Consider the following 22,205-nt stretch of genomic DNA (forward strand, 5'->3'; position numbering starts at 1 on the left):
CCGTGTAAGCGCGCGCTTGTTTGAGTCCATTACTTGCCTTTCCATGTGCAAAATAGACCTCTTGCTTAGTCGAGGCTGACAAAACACTATAGGTTCCCTGAAAGGCCGTAAGATCTCAACGTTGTGTAATTTCCGTTTTCGAAACTTGCGGAAAAGATAGACTAACAACCTAAGGTAGATAAACAAGGAAGATCTTGCTTAGAACAGATTATTATTTTATTACCATTCTTTGCATGTGAGCACATCAAGGGTCTACTTGCTACAAACTCAAACGCTTCTATTTCCACTCGATTTGCTGTTTTTTCTATATGTAATCGAACAAACGCAGTGTTTTCGGTGTTCGTGCTAGTAAAAGCAATTGCAAGACGTAAGTCAACTGCGTTGAAAGAAAAACGTGTTAGCAACGTATATGTTTAGAATGAATAAATGTTAAATATAAATGTGTATGTTCATCATTGTTTGTTCATAGTTGTGTTCATATTTATAATACATAGCTTTCACGCATAGTATTTTGAAATATCATTTATAGCTGATGTTCTTGCATGTATCTATCGTAAGTTTTGGTAGGCGGAAAACATTTTAAGCTCTGGTTCAGATACAATGCTTTGAATATGCATGTTTTAAAGCAACAGCGAGTACGCAATAAATCGGCTAGGTAAAGCCTATGCCACTGTATGGTTAGACTTACAGTAATAATTCTAATACTGTGCTTTGGTCGAATGTGGTATTCAGTCTGTTGAATGTGTGATAAAAATATTCTAACTACCGTATAATAAATTCAAGGTAGAAATACTAATTAGTTTTATTTTTCTACAAAATGGCCACACAAGCTACTAAGAGCGGTTATCACAATAATTTAGGAGAGATTGGGGCACATCGCAACGCAGGGTATGTCGAAAAAACGCCTCAAATCTCTTGTTGGTTTACATCATTTTAAATTTTTACCTCACTAATTAAAGAGCTTTTTAGGTCATCTTATGAGATTTCCTGATTGCATGAAATACAAAAACAGCAATTTAGGTGAGCCATGATTTTGTAAAATTTATTGGTAATTTTTGGCCTTTTCATTTTTATAACCAGATTTAGAGAATTGCATATCTTTTGTGTACATCATCCCATGTTAACGAAAATCGGTGGATGCAGCTATAGACATGTTCTCGTCAACATGCACCCACCAACTTCATCATATTACTTCGTCTTAAGTCGGGATGAACATTTTGGTTACTCAGTGTCAAGAGGGGCACGTTGAAACAAAGGGCCAAGTGCGGCAAGTTGCAACATGTTTTAATGATAAGAATAGATTGGCAAGTTGCAACATGTCGCAACTTGCCCCTCTATTCTCATGAAAGGAACAGCTCGGGTAGCATTGAAACTGCTGTTTGATACAAACCTTGATGACATAGCTAAAAGGTAATTCTCACGATGAACCCTTAAATTTCTGGACGATATTGATATCATGACTGCAAATACTAATATATAGAAAGAAAAGTTTTGGAAATAAAAAGGTTTTTGGACAGAAAATTGATTTGTATTTAACACATTATGTAACATTAGCAATTCTAACTTTCAACCCACATATCATGAGAAAGTGTTTTGTGCAGTTGAAATAAATTAAAAAAATAAAACAACTATAAAAAGGTTTAAATGTAAATGTGAAGTAATTAGCAAATAATAGCTAAATTAAGTCATTGTTGTTACGATTACAATAAAAGATGATTCGGTTATGATACAATTAATCCGAACTGAAAAAATAAAATAAAAATCCTAAATATGTTGGATTAATAATATTAATTCTTGCATTGAAGTGTGTGTGTGTGTATAAAAAAGGTTACTGTTCCACCAGAAGCTATCCATCAAAACTGAATATGACGATAGTGGTACCTTTTGATACTGGTACAAATAAAAAAATGAGATATTGTACTGTCTTTGTCTGACCGAACAGAGAGAGAAAGTTGAGGCTTTTCCTACAGAGATAATACTATTTATTGTCCGCGTAAAAAGAATTGGCCTTGACCACGATTTTTAGTAGTTGAACCTTATGAAAAAACCGAAAATAGAAGTTCAAGAAAACACGAAAAAGCATCGTGTTTCATAGAGTTAATATAACTCATAGAGTTTCAAATAATACGTCATTTAGCGTGTACATACGGTATATGATAGTGTTTTTGGTCAACAAGCCTTGTATAGCTCAGTTGTAGAGCACGTGGATTTAAAACTTGTGGTTGCAATCTCATGGGTTCAAATTCATCAAAATGCAAAATTTTAAATTCCAACATTTTAATAGCTATAGCTGGACATACACAAATGAACACAGAAACACATACCGACAAACTTTGAGAAATATATATATTTATATAAGTTTTGTTTCACTGTGGAAGGTTGTTTGTTGTGATTGGGGTACATAGTGTTTTGAAGTTCATAGCAAACTCATCTTAAGTTTTTCTTGCTCAGATAATTGGTGGAAGTTTGAATTATTTGGCTGAAAATAAATTCAAGAAAACACCATTCTAAAACTAAAATTTACTATAAAAATCAAAGAAGTTTCAATGTGCCCCATAGGGTGTGTCAACACGACCCCTATCGGGGCACGTTGACACACCAATTAGGCAATTAGTACTTTTGTGATATTTTCCAAAGTATACAACCAGCAGAATTAACATTTGGCAAACATATGTAAAACATATTTCTGCATCCTTTGTGATTATCTTCATTATATTCCAATATTTTAGAAAAACATATTATACCCAAAAATGCATTTTTTGTTGCAACGTGCCCCACCCTCCCCTACTTGCCATAATTAATTCATAATAGTACAAAAATGGGATCTAGGCAGCAAAAGCTCAATGCTTGTTTGTGCTAGTTTTACGCAATTTTTTTTATTCCTGCAGGTCTTGCAATGCCAACCTCTATGTCTGCATCTGAATCTGAGCTCATTCTCAATGCGTTCGTATGTCAATGCAATATTTACGACAAAAAATAACTAAATGCAAATAAATTCGCTCCCATGCTATAAAAATCATCTAAAAAGGATATTATGGTGAAAAAACGTGATTTTAATTGCTTTAATTCAGTACCTATGCTAACAAATCAAAACAATTACTTTTCTAATGACTATGATTTTCAATAAAATTTTACATTACTCTGTATACTGTTTGAAGTTCTTACCTTGAAAACAGACATTGCGGTGTGAGAGCGACTTTACAGCAAAGTTTTGGGGACACTATAATTGTGTGACGCTACGTAACATAACATGAACTTTGAATTCAACTTAAATGACTTGGTTTTGGCTCACTAAACACGCACTTAAAGCTAAGTTTTAATTTTTCATTGAACTTGACTTTAATTCTGTTATCGCTGTAATGTTTTATTATTTGTTTCTGGCGTGTTATATTCTGTTATTGTTATCTATTTTGGGTTTGTTTATTATTTGTTTCGCTTTCACTATAACTTTCAGATGACCTTACTAAAACTTTTTAACTGGTTAGGAGTAGAAAGACCAATCGATGCATACTCTCGCATACTTGGCCATTTAATGGCCATCAAGAACAGGCTCGCATGCTTGTATCTCAAACGTTTTTCGTAACGCGAGGCAATGACATGCTCAAAATTTTGCTCATTTCTCGATTTTCTTGTATGTTGAGGCACTAGCGTGTCGAGGTATGACAGTACTCATACATAATTCAAGTACAGTCATAGCTCGAATATCAGAATATCTACTGGTCTGTTGTATTTTAGTTGTACAACAAGGAATGTAAGCTGCTGGCTGGCAATGATGCTGTATTTAAACTAGCAGCGAGTTGGACGACAAGATGGGCTCTGCAAGTTCAAATATTGACCAAAGTGAGAGCTGCTCAAATTGTGATCTCAAGTTCACTCGAATGGCAAGAAGAAATAAGGTGAGCGATTACTAATTTTGTTTGTTTATGCCCTTACTTGAACTTTCTGTTTTGATATTAATATATTCTTATCAAAGACCCTACCATCTGTTATCTAGAATCAACAGGACTAGGTTAGTGCAAGTAGGAGTTTAGATGGCTTCTGGTCATCGTTATGTGACTTTTTAGAGAATCTGTTTGGAGTGTCAATCTTTTATGTGCTCTGCCTGTTTTCAAATAACGACGGACGCTTTGCCTGGAGGAGGAAAACTTCCACGGCTCACAAGACGTTTGATCACAGGCTACTGTGTCAGTTGCAAGGTCATGTTGGCCGGAGATTCTTCAGATCAGCTTACTGGTCTCAAGGTAAACTCGGTTCAAAAAAATTAACGAAGTTTAGGTGCATATAGAGAAAAAATAGGTAAAAAGGAAGGGTGAGGGAATAAAGAGAAAGTGTATGAAAGGTAGGAGGGAAGAGAGTGAAATATACAAAAAAGCGAACTGATAAAGAGGGATGCGGAGAGTTCAGTGGTAAATTGTTGGAAAGCAATATTTGATCTTCGTTTTTTTTCAAGCTGAGCTCTTCTATTCGATGCCTGGTACCAGCATAGGTCAGAGGAAATGTGTTTTCAACTCATGTCCTGATCTTGCAGAGATGGACTAGTATACGCATGTAACAAAATAAAAACTTAAACTGCTTTCATATTTGTGTTGCAGCTAAAAATGGGAGATTTGACGTGTGTTGTTTTTATATTAACTAAATAAGTTTGATTGATTAAAACAAAACAACAATTCAAGCAATATTGAATGATGCTGAATATGGAATTTTTGCAATAGTGATGTATTATTGCTCTTTTTGATTGATGGCAGCAGGCCATAGACCTAAATTCCCTAGCAATGCACACTGATTAATTAGGTAGAAGGGCAACACCCCTTTATTATATAAGTGTTAAGATTTGTTTTTGTGACCACCATTAGGTTATTTTTATAAGCCAACAAAGGTTTTGAAAATAATGCATTCCTAAAGCATTAGGTTTTATTTAGTCAACAACATGCTTATCTATAATGACAAGACTCTGTTTGACGTAAATCTGCGTCTACAAGTGTGTTAGAGGATTATAAATTTCTTCACAAAGTACTTCTGATTTAAGTAAAGTTGTCTGCCCCCGTAACTATTTACGATAACTTCATTGACTTTAGACCTTTAGACTGACAGTCAAAACTTGCTTTATCCAATAGCGATCCCGGTAAGACTGCTTATCTATGGTTCAGACATTACCATACTGACCATAGAAGGCAGCGAGTTCTTTCCATTTTCATGCAAGCCTACTGCACTTGTACGCTTGTATTCTGAGCATGTGGTTCTATTGCTACAGTGAATACAAATTGCAAGAGGTATGAAAGCTATTACCTGTGTCCACCTAAGTCACCCACCTAAGTAATCCACCTACCATTATTTTATTACTCTTATTTCATTTCTGACACGTGTCTGTCACACATCTGACATGTGTCTGAGATGCATCTGACACGCGTCTGTCACACATCGGAGATGTGTCTGAGATGCATCTGACACGTGTCTGTGACACATCTGAGAGTGTCTGAAATGCATCTGAGACATTTAGTTCAATTGAATCTAGCAGGCGGTCTAGCAGCTACGAAAACTAAGCAAGTCGATTCCATGAGTTTGTTGTGCTCCGTAGTTGTCCCTAATCATCACCCTGCTCCCCAATTGTCTGATTGCCTATTCTTTAATTTGTTTGCCGTTTTGGTGCTGCTAGAGATTTCTTCATCAAAAAGTATACTCTCTAATGCCTATAAATACGTTCAGTTTGGTATCTTCAGGAATAAAGAAGGTTGGCATATCATTCGGCCCTACCTGAAGTTTAGAAATAAGGCTCAGTTGCGGAAAGCATTTACATATTCAATGTTGAAAATTTTTGAAAAACGGAACACTTATAATTCTCAATGTTAACAAGAAATGGCAGCTCAGGTTAGTGAATATTAGATAAAAGGTAGGAACTCAAATAAAACCGGTTAAAGCTGCCTGTGGCTAAATATGTTAAAAAGGGCATTTACACTAAAACCAGTATTCTAACCTTGTACCTGAAGTCTTCCTTACACCACTTTGGACACCCCCTTCAAGCATGTTGCACCCCCTTCATTCATGCTATCTAGTGCTTCTAATCTAGTACTTGCCTAGCTTTCTGCCTGGTTCCCATGTAGGCTACAACCATTTGCGACAGGCGCACCAGATTATCGCAATGAAATGGGCTCCTGTGCTCAGAGTATCGCTGTTGGCTGCCGGCAGCAGTCACAAGAGTTGAACACTGTTCAGTTTTCGCCAACAAATTGCTGACACTCTTTCTAAAATTCACTGAACAGGTGTACTTTGGCACAAGATTGCCACTAGAGTGTTGTGGTCAACCCGAGAACCAAGTTTATCAATATTTTTTGTTGAAATCATTAATATTGTAAACGACCTTGACTTTCTGTAGCAGCTTAGCCTATGCGATCATTGGTGACATAGCCTAATGCTAACGCAAGCCTAGTTTGCTGCGAGAGATTGCCATCAGAGTCTTGCAACCAATGTGAGAACCATGATTTACTTCAGTGTCTGTTTCTGTTAGCTAGGCATGCTGTGCTGTCTTCTGTCTCATCGCCCTAGCCTCGTGTTTCTGTTAGATCTCCATGCTTTACCTAAGCAGTCGCTTCTACCTCAGGCTCTACATCTTTGCTGCCATTCCCCATGCATTATCTGTTGAGTAACGAGTAAACGATACTACGTGTTGACACAATAGATTTTGAAGGCCATGACGGAATTTTCCATAATTTTCTATGTTGAATTTTTAATAACCTTATTGAAGTATAGTAAGTTTTTAATAACCTTACTGTCAGTATATTTTTATCTATCATGAATCATCAATGATTTGTGATAACAATAACATCGATGCAAATATTTGCACTCTTATATTTTGTCCAATGAAAAAGCTCAACGCGTTAACAATGCAAACAGTCCAGCATAAAAATACTTCGTTTGTGATCTAAACTAAACTATGGAAAAGTTATAGCAAAATTAATTATCAAGAAATGATCCAAAGTGTTTCACAGGTGCAAGTTACGCTAGTGGCTTTTATATATCTGTTACTAGTGAATATTTGTTTGTATATATACATGATTGCTTGTGTGAGGGAACCCCTGTCACCATCGTTGTTTGACTGCCAATATTAGATGATACTAGTGTGGGTCAGAGATGAGTATATAATCAACTATAAGTCAACTATATACTGGTATTATACATTGTTAATATTATTAAAATTGTTAACACATTTTATATATAAATATAATCAACTATATAAACTGTAAACAGTCTCGGATATGTCGGTTTTATCCTCACCGCGGTAGACTATCGTGTTTATTTTGAAGCGATAAATCAACGACCTGTCAGACAATGCAACCAAACTGCTTTATAGTTTAGTACGAAGCTATGAATTATTTTTATACGTTATATTTTACTCCCACCACCAAACTAGTCGGTGTAATGCTTTTTCTATTATCTTAGTTTGCGTTGGTAAAAAATACAGTATGAAATGAGTTCCTCTAAGATAGTCTATATTCTACAAGCTGACTAGTGTACTTATGCTAATGTATACTGTGGTGCTAGCACACACCCTAGGTGGGTTGTGGGCTGTGGGTTGTCTTATGAATAGTCGATAGCTAGTGAGAAATGTTAGAAACTACATGTATGTCTAACTAGACTAGCATTTGTTTTGTTTCAGTAACCATGGTTTTGAGGTAATTACTAGTACTAGCACCCTGACAGCCTCTTGTGCCATGAGAGATCATCAGGTGTAATAAGTATGTGTACAGTTATTCCCTATACACAAAGGTGGCTCAGATAGCAGTGTGCCTGGTTGCTAAGCCGAATGTCCCAGTTCGAATCCCTTGCGATGTAATCCTTTTTCTTAATGAATTTAGCAGCTTCGGATGAACGCATACGGTTCCTATTATAGTAAAGATTTAAAGTGACCTAACTTTAGCCAAGGTCATATGACAGGCTACCTTGTACAATATCATGTTATATATCTAGAGATGCCGCAACCTTGTCTCATCACAGTAAATTTCTCATATGACAGCTATGTATAATGGTGACAGGTAAAGCACCTTAAAGGCTTTTTACTCCGGCGAGATGTGACAGAGGTGAACCAGTGTGTGGAGAAGAAAGATTTGGTGGAGCTGATTCTCTTGAAGGTAGACAGTCCATCATATCGGCAGCGGGTAGAACAGGAAGCAGGCAGAACTGCAGAATTGCTGGTAAGACCACAAGTTATTCCATAGGGTTATTGCTAGATCAAACAACAAATATCTACGTATATTGTGTATAAGCCTCAAAATTGTTTATGATGCCGCTGATCAAAGGTCATGAACTCTTAAAATATTCAACAGCTTTAACAGTATACCAACATTGTGTCATATGTCAACAGGTAGTATTACTAGTCTAAAATTGTTTTCTCAAGGCCAGCGCACTGTAGTAAATACGATATGAATTTGTTGGCATTTGCTCTGTAGCTGCCCTAGAGGTGATGACCTGCTGCCTATCGTGATTGGTTCATTGGTTGTCAGTATGTATAAACCTAAGAAAAAGTAATTTTATTTAAAATATTAACCTGGTCACTTGAAAATAAAACGAAGAGTTCCAAAATAAAATTGTTTAAAAGATAAAATTATGCCAAAATATTTCATTTACATTACAAACTTCATATTATAAATTGGCATCCATCAATGGTAAAGTTTTATTTGACCTTTCTGCCCTTGGTATACTTTGCAAAGCTGTTGCTAGTTGAAGCATTTTGCTTACCATTTGTCTGACCTTGGCAGCATCCATTCTCATTTTATCATTTGCATGATCCTCCTTTGTACAATTTAATACATACTGCCATTCATGAATGTGAATGCAAAAAGTCGTATGCTGCTTAGGAACAGAACGCACAAAAACGAATATTTTTGATTTAGCCATCTATGAAATGATGTTAAACTTTAATTGTTACTTGTATCGTTAGCCAGCGGAAGTTTGTCTTCTAACTCATATATACCAAGGTTATCTAGGTTAATCACTTCCTTTTGCAAAGCCGAACTAAGTATTATATGGTTTTGTGTTTATTTTATTTAAAACTGAGATAAAAGATTGCTGGACGAACTTGCAATCGATTCTTTCAAGATTTAAAGTTTTAAAGACTTTCTTTACTGATTTGCAAATTAATAAATCAAAGAGTAGCAAATCGAATAATTAAAATGCTACCGATCGTCAAGACTAGAAAGAGGACAACCCCGCAATGGTATTTTGGCCTTCCATTATTTGGCTCTATAAAAATGCTGTTATTTATTCGTTGTTTCCAGGCTCGACGTGCTGACTTGTCATCAGAACACCTTGAATCAAAATCACCAGCTACAAGCCAGATAGATTCTCAGGTAGGAAGTTCATCTCCAGGCACCCTGGTAGATCCAGTGCATTCTTCCAGCATGAATCGTGCTTCTTCTCCAAAGTTAGATGCAATGACGCCCTCGGAGGCAGGCCCAGTACCTCTTTTAGAGGTGGATCCAGTCTCTTCATTAAAGTCAGATCCGGTGACATCCTTGGAGGTAGATCCTGTAAGTTATTTCGGGATGGATCAAGCTCCTTCGCCGATGTTGGATCCAGTGACATTATTTGAGGTATATCCAGTACCTCTTTTAGAGGCGGGTCTAGCTTCTAGCGGGTCCGATCCAGTGACACCCTTGGAGGTAGATTCTACCCCATCTTCATTGATTAACTCATCGACAGTTTCACCAGCAGCTGATCAACGTTCTTCCAAAATAGACACACCTTTTTCATCGGGACTGGATTCCTCGCCTTCAGCTACAGGCACGTCTTGCACGCAAGAAATGGCAGGAAAAACAGCGTGCTATGTAGAGGTAAGTACTGGTATGACTTTCAGCAGTGTTGGAGGGACACAATGAAGTATTGTTCTTTATAGAGGCCCTCTATACGCTGCACCTTAGTTGATGATGTAATGTTTCTAAATTCTCCTAGCTCTTAGCCCTGACAGCGTATTTAAGGATGCTGATGTAACCCTTTCACTGCCGTCCATGTACAAGTTTGGCTATCGGCCTATTGCCAGCCATTTTACCAAAAATTGCCCATTTTGCTTCATGGTATGTATACAATTTTTTCAACTTCAAACTTTGTCTAGAACACTTTTGTTATATATTTTATTTTGCGAACATATTAAAAAATAGTGCTATGTCAAAAATTCAATGTATCTATACTTTGCGCATTACTAAAGCTTTTTTTAAAGCTACGATCGCTTTGAAGCTAAAACGATTCTTTACAATGTTCCTTATTCGTACAAAACTTTACTTCAATCACCATCAGAGACAGTGCTGTTACTGTACTTATCTGTGAAATCACAAAAATATGAATCGGAATTGGCTATCATGTCATCAACAGAAGTATTTATCGTTTTTCTAACTCGGAAGGTACTAACAAAACTTACAAAAAAAGTATTCGTTTTTAGGTGGGGAATTCCCAAACAAAAATTTAAAATTGCTCCGTTATTTTAGGCTAATTTTATAGAGACATTTTTGGGCAATACTGTCAATACTATGAAAGTCCTCAAGATCGTTGGTTATATTGTCAACAAATAATAAAATTAAGTTACTAGAAAGTCGCAAAAATGCGTCTATGGCAGTCGCCCATAGAAAATGCATAAATGCGTCTACGGCAGTGAAAGGATTAATTTGGATAGACACAAGCCATTTCAAGTTCTATATTAATTTAGTACAACTCCTAAAAGAGTTAGATAACCAAAATCAAATGATAATTGTAGGTACACATGCTAAATTAGGAATGCTTTTTGGAGTTGCCTTCGCTTATTTAGCTCATTTACAACTCTACATAAACATTGATTCACTCATGGATAGCTACAGCGCATAACAAAGCCTCAAAACTCTTACCTACCTATTCATTGCTCAAATATAATTTTGAAGTTTTCTGCAGAAATGGATTCTGTCAATCTGCCAAATATTCTCAATACCTTTTTTCCGTGAGGAAACAGTAACAACTCAGTTTGTGACTAGTGATTTCATGTCATATGGCAGCATTTACTGTAAGTACGTGTTGCAAATTGTCAGCACATTCTGTGTATAGGAATCATAGTATTTACTGACGCAGGGTTGTGGACTGTTCACTCTCAAATGCCCCTACAAACAGGCTCTAATGTTTATAAGTGCCTTTTAAATCCTTGGTGACTCACCGATCTCTTAGTTGTCTCCCCATTTCACTTGTTTGGCTCGCAGTGTCCTCCATCAACCCCTAATGTTATATTAGGGCTCATACTGTAGATATATGGACCTCAGCTCTCTCTTTCATCTATAATTAGACGTCTTACGCTTGTATACCATTTTAATTAAATAGACTTCTATAATAATTATCATTTTAATCAATAGACGGTGAGAGCTCATCGATATAAATTGTGTTCCACACGCATACCATTGTCTCTGCAAGTCACCCGGGACTGACTAGCGCTAGCTTCCTTCTATCGGCTGCGTCCTTCATGTTTCAAAACGAGAGACGTGTGCTTTTGTTGCTCGTAATTTTTCATCAGGAGTTGTTTCACAAAGGACCCGTTATCCTCGCCTCTCTTACTGACTAATTGAATGTTATGAATAGCCAGCCGACCGGTGAGATAAAGGAGATTTGTTTTACTGTACTTAGACAGCCCTCTTAGCCTGAAATCCTAGCTTAATTATTGATTATTTGCTTGGATTGCCAGAGACCTTCTCTAGCCAGTTCGCAGGCTGCAAGCTTTGTCGCTGCACGTACTAGCTGATTAACTGACGAGTCTGCTCACACGTTGTACATATCTGCTGTTGAGCGATTTACCTTGCCTTCTTTTCTAGCCATGCGGTGGTCAGACCATGTGGTGCTGCTTTGCCTTTGATATACAGGTCTGCACTTACTCTCTACTCTACAAATCGGTGCATTGGATTTGTTAGTTTCCTATTCTGTTGGTTTGGGTTTCTTCTATTGTAGATTCAAAATCACAATTTAGAGTTAGTCCTATTTTTATTTCAGTCAAGTTATCTATTGTTTCTTGGTCTGTGCCAGTTTTATATCCAGGAAGATGAGCGTAGGTACAAAACTAAAGATTGTCAACTTTGGCTAAAAGTCATGTGTTCTTATCCTTGCGCTGTCGACTGCCGCTGTAGATTACCTTTGTCGGCTATCACAGCTGCCTACTGCTGCCGGCTAATAAAGCTCCTACTCATCTATCATTCTCTTTACTTGCATAGCTTCTATAACATTTCTGACATTTTACGACATTTGGTTGGCCAAAAATGGAATCATATACGCTCTTTAGGTTATCTTTCAGTTTGACTGCTTCTCTTTCATTGTCCCATCTCAATTGCGTCAAGGCATTTATTGGCGTAGATGCCAGACAGGAAACAAATACAAAAAAGTGGCAAGCAAAATTTTGGGAGTTTAGTTTTTATTGCGAGTGTTTATTGTACTCTTTTTTCTAGGCCAATCAGAGAGTGCATCCTGCAGAGGATTCCAGCTCTACTCCCTCTGTTGTCGACTCACCAACAGTTAATGTGACTCACTCAGGGAACACCGACAGCGGTTTATCATTACCGAGGACTGTCGCTGGTGATACTAAGCAGGTCTGTTCTCTACCAGCCAATCCGTATAAAATACTGGCCATGTATGTAATCACCCGCCCCTCTTTAATCTCAAGAACTTTTGACATTCTACTATCAGACAGGTTATTAGACTCTTATCACCAGTTTATGACCTCGTTCTTCATCCCGTGTACGTCTAAGCGGTCTTTATAGTATAGTTACTCTAGTACAAGATATTATGTAGCCCTCTGAGCAGCCATTTTAAAAATCCACCAGTAGGTTTAGATCATTGCTTTCACGAGAAGGTGTTACGCACGCACAGGTACTCATTTGATCTACTTACAAAGCCTTCCCGTGATTAATCCAACAGAAGCATTGCAAGGTCAGTTCTATAGTGACTGTCAGCTTGCAATGAGTGCCGAGTGGCTGTACGAGTGGCCGGGTTCGAATCCCGTACGAAGCCATCTTTTCCCCAACCTCCAATCATTGCTTTGTATGGACACGACTATTACTGTGGTAAATGTTATCCTGATGATATCAAATGAAGCAATATTTCTCAGGATAATCTTATCATGTAAAAGTTTATCAAATTATTTCAACTGTTCTAGTCTGACTTCAGTCTCACATACTGATGAGGATTCAGTAAATTGTCTAGTACATCTAATGTAGTCATTAGTGTTTCCTTTTCTTGTGTCAGCAGACTGATCTTGTTATAGCACACTTGGTTATGGCTTCCCTTCTGCAAGTCACCCCTTCTGCAAGTCACCCCTTCTGCAGGTCATCCCTTCTGCAGGTCATCCCTTCTGCAAGTCATCCCTTCTGCAGGTCGATGCATCACCTTCCTAATGGTGATCTTCTGTAACACAAGTCAGCTTGAATAGAAACCTTGTAGCTTGTTTCAGGTACAATGGTACCTTCGGACCTTATCTTGTCTCATTAGCGAGCACACTCCTCAATATTTGACCATCACTTCATATTATATATTTAAAATGAATTTATTTTTAAAAAGCACACAACTAAAACACTGCAAGAGTAAAATCATGTCGGGGACGGTTAGACCAATAGAGCAGGGATTAGAACAGAACTCTGCTAACATTTCAGATTATTAGTAGTGACTAACAGCCCTAGTAGCTGTCTGACAAGGAGTCTTTGACTACAGCTGATATTAGAGTTGCTTCTCCTGCAGTACTAGCTGCAGACTAAGAATAGATATGACTGCTACAGTCTGTCCTCAGCTCCTTTAACCCAGTTGTTGAGTAGTGGAATTAATTCCTCATGCGCTGAAATGAGTTTTGTAATGAGATCATAGCCATTTATCATAAACAATAGTATATACCCTCTGCTTTCCACACTCTCTGTTCACCCTAAAGATATGTTAGCAGGCTCCGTATAATCAGATCCTCCAATCACAATCCTGGTGCTAGCTTCTCTAACCTGCTCTACCCACTATAACTCTCCTAATTTCGTGCTATTTAGTTCGGTCTACTACACTTCAGCCCACGATGTCTTTTGTATTATGGTACTATATAAAGTTATAGGGAAATGCATATTGATTTATACCTGCAGCAGATATGTTATTAAACTAGAAGCCGGAGCCTGACAGTTATATCTATGTTGGTATCCTGAGTGTATATCTATATCATAGCATATCTTTCCGACCAATAATGAATGCTTGTCTCCTGTAACCTGATATCACTAAGCTGACTAGACTAAGTACTGCTTATTACTGGTTCTGGTGAATAGCCACATGAAGGTCAATGTTAACCTCTGTTTTTTTTATTTAATGGTGAAGCATGAAACAGTTTGTGACAATGCAAGGAGTCGTGCTGAAAGATTCTATCTACAGGGGGTCTTCAACTTACAATGTTGATCTGTCCTTGAGACGCGGTGTAACTCGGATTTCAGTTCGAGTCTGAACATCCTGAACAAATTACTCTGCAGTCTTACTAATATCTAGTTTCACCTACATAATGATGGTCTTTTTCTCCTTTGATGCATTACCATCAGAAAAATCTATCTTCAGAGTCGCAGTGAAGGTCAAGGAATTTAAAAAAACAGTTAACAGGTGACAGAGTGAGAACCGGCAGGCACAACCAAAATGGTGTATCAGTGAAACTGGGTGACGCACTGATGTTCGTTTATCCCCTGTGCGTTGAATGCATAGACCTACTAACTATACTTTAATAATTAATAGTAATAGTATAGTTCATAGGTCTATGGTTGAATGCTCGTTCACAATTGCTTTCGACGCAAATACGAAACTACTTTAAATTTTATTTTAGATAAGTTCATGGGGCATATTCGTAATCTCAAAACAGAATAAGTTGAGATCGTTGTAACTCGAGGACTTCCTGTGCAGGATTAGTCATCTGCTGTCGAAACACGACGATCAGAGGGTCAAATTCGAACTCTTGAGCTCCATCTATGGCGTGGAAAACACCTATACTCACAGAATAAATATTTTTTCGACTTCCTCTCCGGGGTCATGTTTTTTAGTAAGATTTTACCAAAGTACTTGCGAAATATGATTTCATGCAAAGGTTATGGGAATGATACCTTGACACATCGGAGGTGCAACCTTTGATAGTCTAGTCTCCTGAGAGAACCACAATCAAAGTTAGTATGGGGCTCACCGATTTATATCGAGGGCTGGTAATCTTCAACGCATCAATAATAGCATATTAAACTATGGGCGAGTAGCGAAGAGTAATGAAAACTTTGTAATATTCCTATACTAGCATCAATCATTCGTACTCTGTTAAATAATTATATATTCCTCTATAAACGTATTGCATCTCTTATAGAGTGATGAAATATAATGGTGGGAGAATGTCGTATGAGGGACTGCATTTTCGGATCTCTGAAGGCTAATCTGCGCAGTTTACATAAAAAGTTCGCAAAAGTTTGACGAATTAATACATACATTGTATATGTAATAATGTAATATATAGTTAATTAATATTAATACATATGCAAGAATATTATATGTAGTTAATTAATGTATATAATTATATATATATTTCTCTTAATATGTCTGTGGATCTGTCATTCCGGCTATAGTTATAGCATACGCTGATTATTATACCGATGCAACCATGCGTTACGATGCCCCTGTTAAGAAATGTTTTTGTGAGGTTCGATTACTATATCTAGGGTCATGGCCAATTCTTCTCGCGCGGACAATTATATTGTTTCCGTATCGTCGTATTTAAAGTTTTGATGGATAGCTCCTGGTGGAACAGTAATCTTTTTTATACACACACTTCTATGCAAGAATTGTTATTAATAATTCTATATATTCAGGATTTTTATTTTTTTTCTCAATTCCTATTAATTGTATCATTACTGAATCATCTCATATTATAATCGTAGCAAAACAGACCTAAGTTAGCTATCACTTGCTAATTATTTCACATTTACATTTAAACACTTTTATAGTTGTTTTATTTTTTTTAATTTATTAATATTTTAATTTTAATTTGACACGCATGAAAAATTTCCCCTCATGATATGAAGTTTAAAAGTTGTTTGACAAAGTTTGAAAATCTCTACAGTTTTTATTTTCTCTCTTAATTTATTTCAATTACACAAAACACTTTGCTCATGATATGTAGTTTGAAAGTTAAAATGGCAAATGTTGTTAAGTGTTAAATTTAAATCAATTTTCTGACCAAAGACTTTTTTATTACCCGGGCAACGCCGGGTAGTGCAGCTATTTATACTGCAGTACCAGGTAGTGCCTGGTATTTATACATATAATTACGTGAAAATGCTGTTGGAATGCTTAAACATTGTTGTTAAAAGTTTCATTCTTCCTCATAGTTTCGGTAATAATAATAATATGGTGAGGAAAGTAATTCTTTTTTTGGTTTTTTCTAAAATTGAATTTCTTGTTGATTGACCAGTATAAATTGAAATTGGTGAAACAGTGAGATTTACACTCTGATCTGGACCTGTTTGTTTCTCAAATACATTCATGCCTCGGCATACGAGTTTCGCTTGCCAGATATTTCCTTTTTATATTGGAGCAGATACTCCCATGACAAGGCATTATAGCCCATTAAATTTGTTCCATAATTTTGTATACAGCACTAAGTACTTCAACTTTATATATATAGCATTGGAACAAATACTACATGTATATATAACTATGGAAAAATCTTAATAAAAAATTTAATTTTTATGCAAATAAAGTAATTATCAGTAATATGGTTTATTTTTACCAGTTGAAACATGCAAATTGATATGGAGTCTTAGTGATTTAGGTAATGGATGGTGCATAGGTGGAGGTCCTGATAGAAATATGGAAGTAGTCTTGAACTTTAAATTGAAATACTTCATGTGTAAGAATATAATTGAAATACTGGTAATTCATGTGTAAGAATATAATTGAAATACTGGTAATTCATGTGTAAGAATATAATTGAAATACTGGTAATTCATGTGTAAGAAACTAAGTCGATGGAGTGATAGTCAAGACAAATACATTGTGTCTTTATGGTCACTCTGGTTTTACGTTAAGGAAGAGGTCAAGGAGGTGTAGTACTGGGTAGTTAAAGGGCCTAGGTAGAGGGGGATATTATAGAGGTATTTATAGAGTTATTATGGAGTTGGTTCCATTTAGAAACTTAGACTACATAGAAATTAAATTCATATTTTTGTGTTTTTTTTATTATTTATTACACTATATCTTAAATTACCATTTTTGGTCACTTCAATTTTGACTTTCTTGTTTTGCATTATTTTTTCTCCACAAAGTATTTTAAATTTAATACTTTATTTGTAAGGAAAGCATTGCTTTCTTCCTTCTTGCTTACTATCACTCGCACTACCCTTCGTATGATTTATCATTTTAAAATTAAAAATGGACGACAGGAAGCGCTGTTTAATATTATTCAAATGTCATGAAGAACCAATGCGAAGCAGAACATCTGTATCGATGTACATATTGCAATGCATGATAATACTCTGGATGTCATACAATTACTTCAGGCGTCAAATCAGATGTTTGCTACGATTTTACCTTGCATGTTGAAAATATGTCAAGGTGAGGTCTAAGGTAGGATAGCATGAGGCATGCGTACCAAGTTGTATTTCTCTCATGAACTGAAAAGTATGCGCAACTTCTCCGAGACACTTGATACCTTATTAAATGGCTAAGTAGTCTCTTGGTATCATTCCTGTATGCTGAGGCTTTATGATTTTATGCAAGTTATCGGGTAGCCTTGCTAAGGAGCGTGTGAGATACCAGGTCAGTTCTGGTAGCCATTCTTGTCTCTCTCATTTGGATACTAGGAAAGGGTAAATTACGTTAGATTTTGAAATATGTTTCGTAGTTGAAGATGATCAAGTTTTGTCGGTTTTAATCTTGAAACATCCTGGCGGTAAGATCACCTCAAACACCAAAAACGATCACAAATAATAATGAGCTGTTTTTTCAATGAGGCGATTTTAGATCGAAGATTTGCTTCTCCGACCTGAGCACTTGAACGGATGATCTGAACGATGAATGGTTCTGAAGAACACATCTGACTAATTTTTTTTATGAATTAACTTCATGTAAGCAATTTACATAGCTGTGGTTTGGGGTTTGTAGAAGATATACGGTATTATAGTCATTAATTAGTATGATGCTGTTCCATTGTTTGTGTGCTATCCCATTACCCAAACCTCTGTCACAATATTTCCAACCCTTGGGCGTATTGGGACAAGTGAACCATTTTTTTAAACGCTGCGTTCTAGGTTCACACAACGTTCTTAATTGCGTACAAGATAAGGGCAAGATAAACCATACGTTATTATAACCTACTGCGGCATGAAATCTAGCTGCCACTGTTTATATACACGGTTTGTATATATACAAACTACATGTACGTATATAAACAGAGGTAACCAGCACTCAAACAGCAAGGATATATATACTCCGCTTATATAGTTTGTTGACTTAACAGCCAGAAAGGAATACTCTGTTAGTATTTAGACTAGTAGTGTAAAGGAGATCTTATAAACATATAGCTAGTTGTTCTAATTGATTATATCGAGGATACGCATGCAGGCGCACAGGCTAAAAATAGCTTGGATTTACGTAAGAATTAATTGGCTTTTTGCGACAAGCAATGCAGAAAAACAATGTCTTCTGTGTCAAGGGTAGGGAATTACTGTCTTAAAGTTTGTAACGAGGTGAGTGCATGGGTGTAATAGGACACATGGTATAAGCTTTGTCTGTGATATGGTTTAAAAATCTAACCAGTGCTCATAAAAAACAACATCTACCGATTATATCTCAGTTATTTGTGATGTTTGCAGCTTCTCATTAGCTTCAACCAATTTTTAACAACTCAGACGATTTTGCACCAAATCACAGTGCAGTTAGTCAATAACATTTCACCTCTGGTTCGCAGCTGGTCTGGCCTGGCCTTCCGTGTTTCACTCACTTTTTGTGTATTACAGAGCTCTGACTCGCTCAGCAAGATATCGCTATCTGAGATAGAATCCGTGAGTGAAGTCGATAATCTTTCCGTAAAACAGCTCAAAATTATTCTGACACGCAACCTCGTCACCTACAAAGGCTGCAAGGAGAAGCATGAGCTAATCAGCAAGGTCAAGATGCTGTGGCAGGCTCGACAAGACAACGAGAAACTTTATCAAAAATTGCTCAATCCACAAGGTTAGTTGTACTACATTGCGCCAAATAGTTCTCCATTTTCTTACATCATTACATGTGTGTTCGTATCAGCCTTTGACTCCACTTAATTCCACTTTCCTTTACATAAATTGGATTGGCAAAAATTCGATGCATTTGAAGTTTGATCAAATATATCCATGGACTGGTAACACACCAACAAAGAGCGACAAGAGTCGATCAATTCAGTTAGACCGATACAATTTGAATTGCCTTGGAAAATATATTGCTTTGGGAACGGTGTCAGCCTTGAAAGTTTGATCTCATTGTACATCAACGTCGCAAAGCAGTTTGCGACTGGCGTTTGGCAGAAACGGGAGACTGACTATCTATTGGTGTAGCCGACCTTGACACATCGTTTGCATGACCTCTGCAGTTATTTTTAGTGTTTTCACAAGCTTTAAAAAAGGATTTGATTGAAAAGCAGCTCAATATTTTGATGTATCTTCTGACAAATATCATAATTTTAAATTTTACTAATTTTGGTCCTGGCAGAGACTAATTGTTTGTGGTAAACAGCTTTGACAAACTGGATCATAGTAAAACATTCCTGTTGTTATAGCTCATGACACTTGGAAAAAATATTTTTAATTAATTTACGGAAAGCCCCTCCCCCGTACACTTAAATTGACATTCTAAAAAAATTGAAATTAACTTGATTAATTTGAAATTGACAAACAAGTCAGTCATGATTATGTGTTGCGATACATGCGGATCAATAATAGCCATGTATGAGTTCTTGGGCAAATTTTTTCCTCACTGTCCCAATGCTGTATCCTGCTCTGTGTGGAATAGGTTAGAACAAGTTATTAAAGTTTGTTGGAACTGGCTGGTCAGAAAAAAAACAACTCTCTTGCTATAATAGCTCCATTCCTTTTTACCATTCATGGCCATACGCGAGGGCAAGGGAGTTTTTTATGACCTATGACTGTTACAAGTTGTTTATTTTCGCTTGATTAGCTCATTTGACCCGCTGGTAATAGTCACATGTGTGGTGCTGCCGCTCCGACTGATCATAACAATACTATCTATGTTTGAACTGCGCGTACCTACTCTCTCTTTCTATTCAAGAATATTGATCGCTTACAGGTTCAATAATTGCTTAAACGTTTGTAGCATCATTACTATTTTCACCTGTGAACTCTAGCTAACTTACTGATCCTGTGTGACACTAGATGTCTGCTGGCAGGCTCAGGCAGGTGCTTTTACACAAACGGTACAAGGGAGATGCAGCCAAATTTTGCAACTCACTCTCGATATACTAACCAACATGCGCTTAAGGTCCATGACTTGCTCTCATCCCTAGTGCTACGAATGAGATTTATTAAGCTTTACTTGTTTTATGTTGCTACTACAGCATCTTGATAACACTACAGGCTACAATGCAGCAGCGTTATGTTTTGGAATAGAGTTAGGAACTTTATCACTACTGGTCATGGCATATTAGATCATGAGACGAAACAATAGAATGCTTATTTGGCAGTCATAAATGGTTGACAGTTTTAGGGGTTGTTCTCTATAAATTTGCGTTCATGTCAGATACAATTTATAGGGACTTGAGGCAAGTTTGCTGGACATGAGGGTGAAACCCAAACTGCAGTAAAATTGTTCATAAAATGTTTGAGTGAGTCTCTTGACATGCCTTCTAAGCTTTCATCAATCTTCATCTTGTTGCAGTGTCGGAAGACGGAACACCCACGAGTCATGAAGAACCAGAGTTATGCAAAATTTGTATGGACTCTGCAATAGACTGCGTTCTGTTAGACTGTGGCCACATGGTCTCCTGTACAAAATGCGGCAAGCAGATGAATGAATGCCCTATATGCAGACAGTTTGTGATACGCGCTGTGCATATATTTAGGGCCTAAAATGTTGGCTGCTCACTTATCAGCGAGGACCAATCCTTCATTCCATTTACGAAATGTACACCAGAGAAGCATTGCTATTTTTCTGCTCCGCAGATACATATCCAAGTGCACAAACATGATTAGTCGAGTCTATTTTGTCTATTTATTTTACCATATATATATATTATCAGCTTTAGGGATTCTTCTTTGATGACACTTATGGTAACTGTTCTCCAGACATTTCTAGTGACATTTCTCTATGCCTCAACAATGAGACAGTAAGTGCTAGTTAGCCCGTCATGTTTTCACCGCTATGTTTTAGAAATCAAGTAAGATGTACATTGGTGCTTCTCGGCCTGTCACGAAAAATCGAATTGCATAAGCTCGTATCAAATCTACCAGTTTTTTTCGCTAAAAATTCTGTCAATTGTGATGAGGCCTCCATGACGTTATACTTCATCAAAGAGGCGAATCGGTTTACAAACTTATTTCTCATTTTTTACTTTGAGGTGGTATCATTCCTGAAGATTATGCTGGATACATCTATTGTACATTAATTGTACTAGCTTGCCTTCGTCAATGTATATTTTAGTATTACCTTATCATTCCTAAGCTACAAGTTCCTACTTGAAATAGAAGTTTTTAAGCAAAGCCACAATGCTCGTATCAGACTTACACTCATACCGTCCCTGAATGACAACCGTCCCTGGATCACACCCATCCCTTGATCACACCCATCCTTAAATCACATCCATCCCTTTCGCACCCTTCCCTGAATCACACCCTTTCCCCAAGTCATTCACACACATGTCTGAATTACTCACACTGTCTCTTACACCCATCTTTAAAACACATCCATCCATGAATCATTTACACCCACCACTAAATCACTTACTTTTCCCTGAACCACATACACCTATTCCTGAATCCCCTCACACCCATCTCCAACCAGCATTAGCTCAAATCTATTTCGAAGAAGTGGTTTATTAACCCAGTACTTAGCACGATAATGCCCTTCTACTAGTCTTGGTGGCAAATATAGACATTAGCTTTCCAAAAAAGTAATATTATGGTCTCACACAAATGTTGATTTCTGAATACCTAACTAGAATTGGTTGCCAGTAAGATAACCTTATGTTCAGT

The 22,205-nt window shown here is 36.9% G+C and overlaps 1 protein-coding gene across 3 annotated transcripts; it reads left to right on the forward strand.

Annotated features, from left to right (window-relative positions):
- The first annotated feature begins 141 nt into the window (after positions 1-141).
- On the forward strand, positions 142-21,714 carry LOC137390046 (uncharacterized). Of its 3 annotated transcripts, none has more exons than XM_068076280.1 (8): positions 142-174; positions 3,736-3,896; positions 4,065-4,241; positions 8,028-8,186; positions 9,270-9,824; positions 12,435-12,575; positions 18,984-19,200; positions 20,893-21,714. In XM_068076280.1, exons 2-8 carry the CDS (start codon positions 3,810-3,812, stop codon positions 21,081-21,083), a joined length of 1,527 nt encoding a protein of 508 aa, XP_067932381.1. In that variant the 5' UTR covers positions 142-174; positions 3,736-3,809; the 3' UTR covers positions 21,084-21,714. The 3 variants fall into 3 exon arrangements, with proteins under 3 accessions (XP_067932381.1, XP_067932382.1, XP_067932384.1); XM_068076281.1 differs by having other exon boundaries at positions 163-235; XM_068076283.1 differs by lacking the exon at positions 142-174 and adding an exon at positions 264-367.
- The last annotated feature ends 491 nt before the right edge of the window (positions 21,715-22,205 follow it).

This window comes from Watersipora subatra, chromosome 3, assembly GCF_963576615.1.
Source record: "Watersipora subatra chromosome 3, tzWatSuba1.1, whole genome shotgun sequence".
Lineage (NCBI taxonomy): Eukaryota > Metazoa > Bryozoa > Gymnolaemata > Cheilostomatida > Watersiporidae > Watersipora > Watersipora subatra.

Excerpts from the sequence above, each read along its gene's own strand:
- LOC137390046 (XM_068076280.1), top strand. The coding sequence starts at position 3,810 with ATGGGCTCTGCAAGTTCAAATATTGACCAAAGTGAGAGCTGCTCAAAT. Across the intron at positions 4,242-8,027 it reads ATCAGCTTACTGGTCTCAAG|GTAAAGCACCTTAAAGGCTT; the intron begins GTAAACTCGGTT and ends TAATGGTGACAG. Across the intron at positions 12,576-18,983 it reads TCGCTGGTGATACTAAGCAG|AGCTCTGACTCGCTCAGCAA; the intron begins GTCTGTTCTCTA and ends TGTGTATTACAG.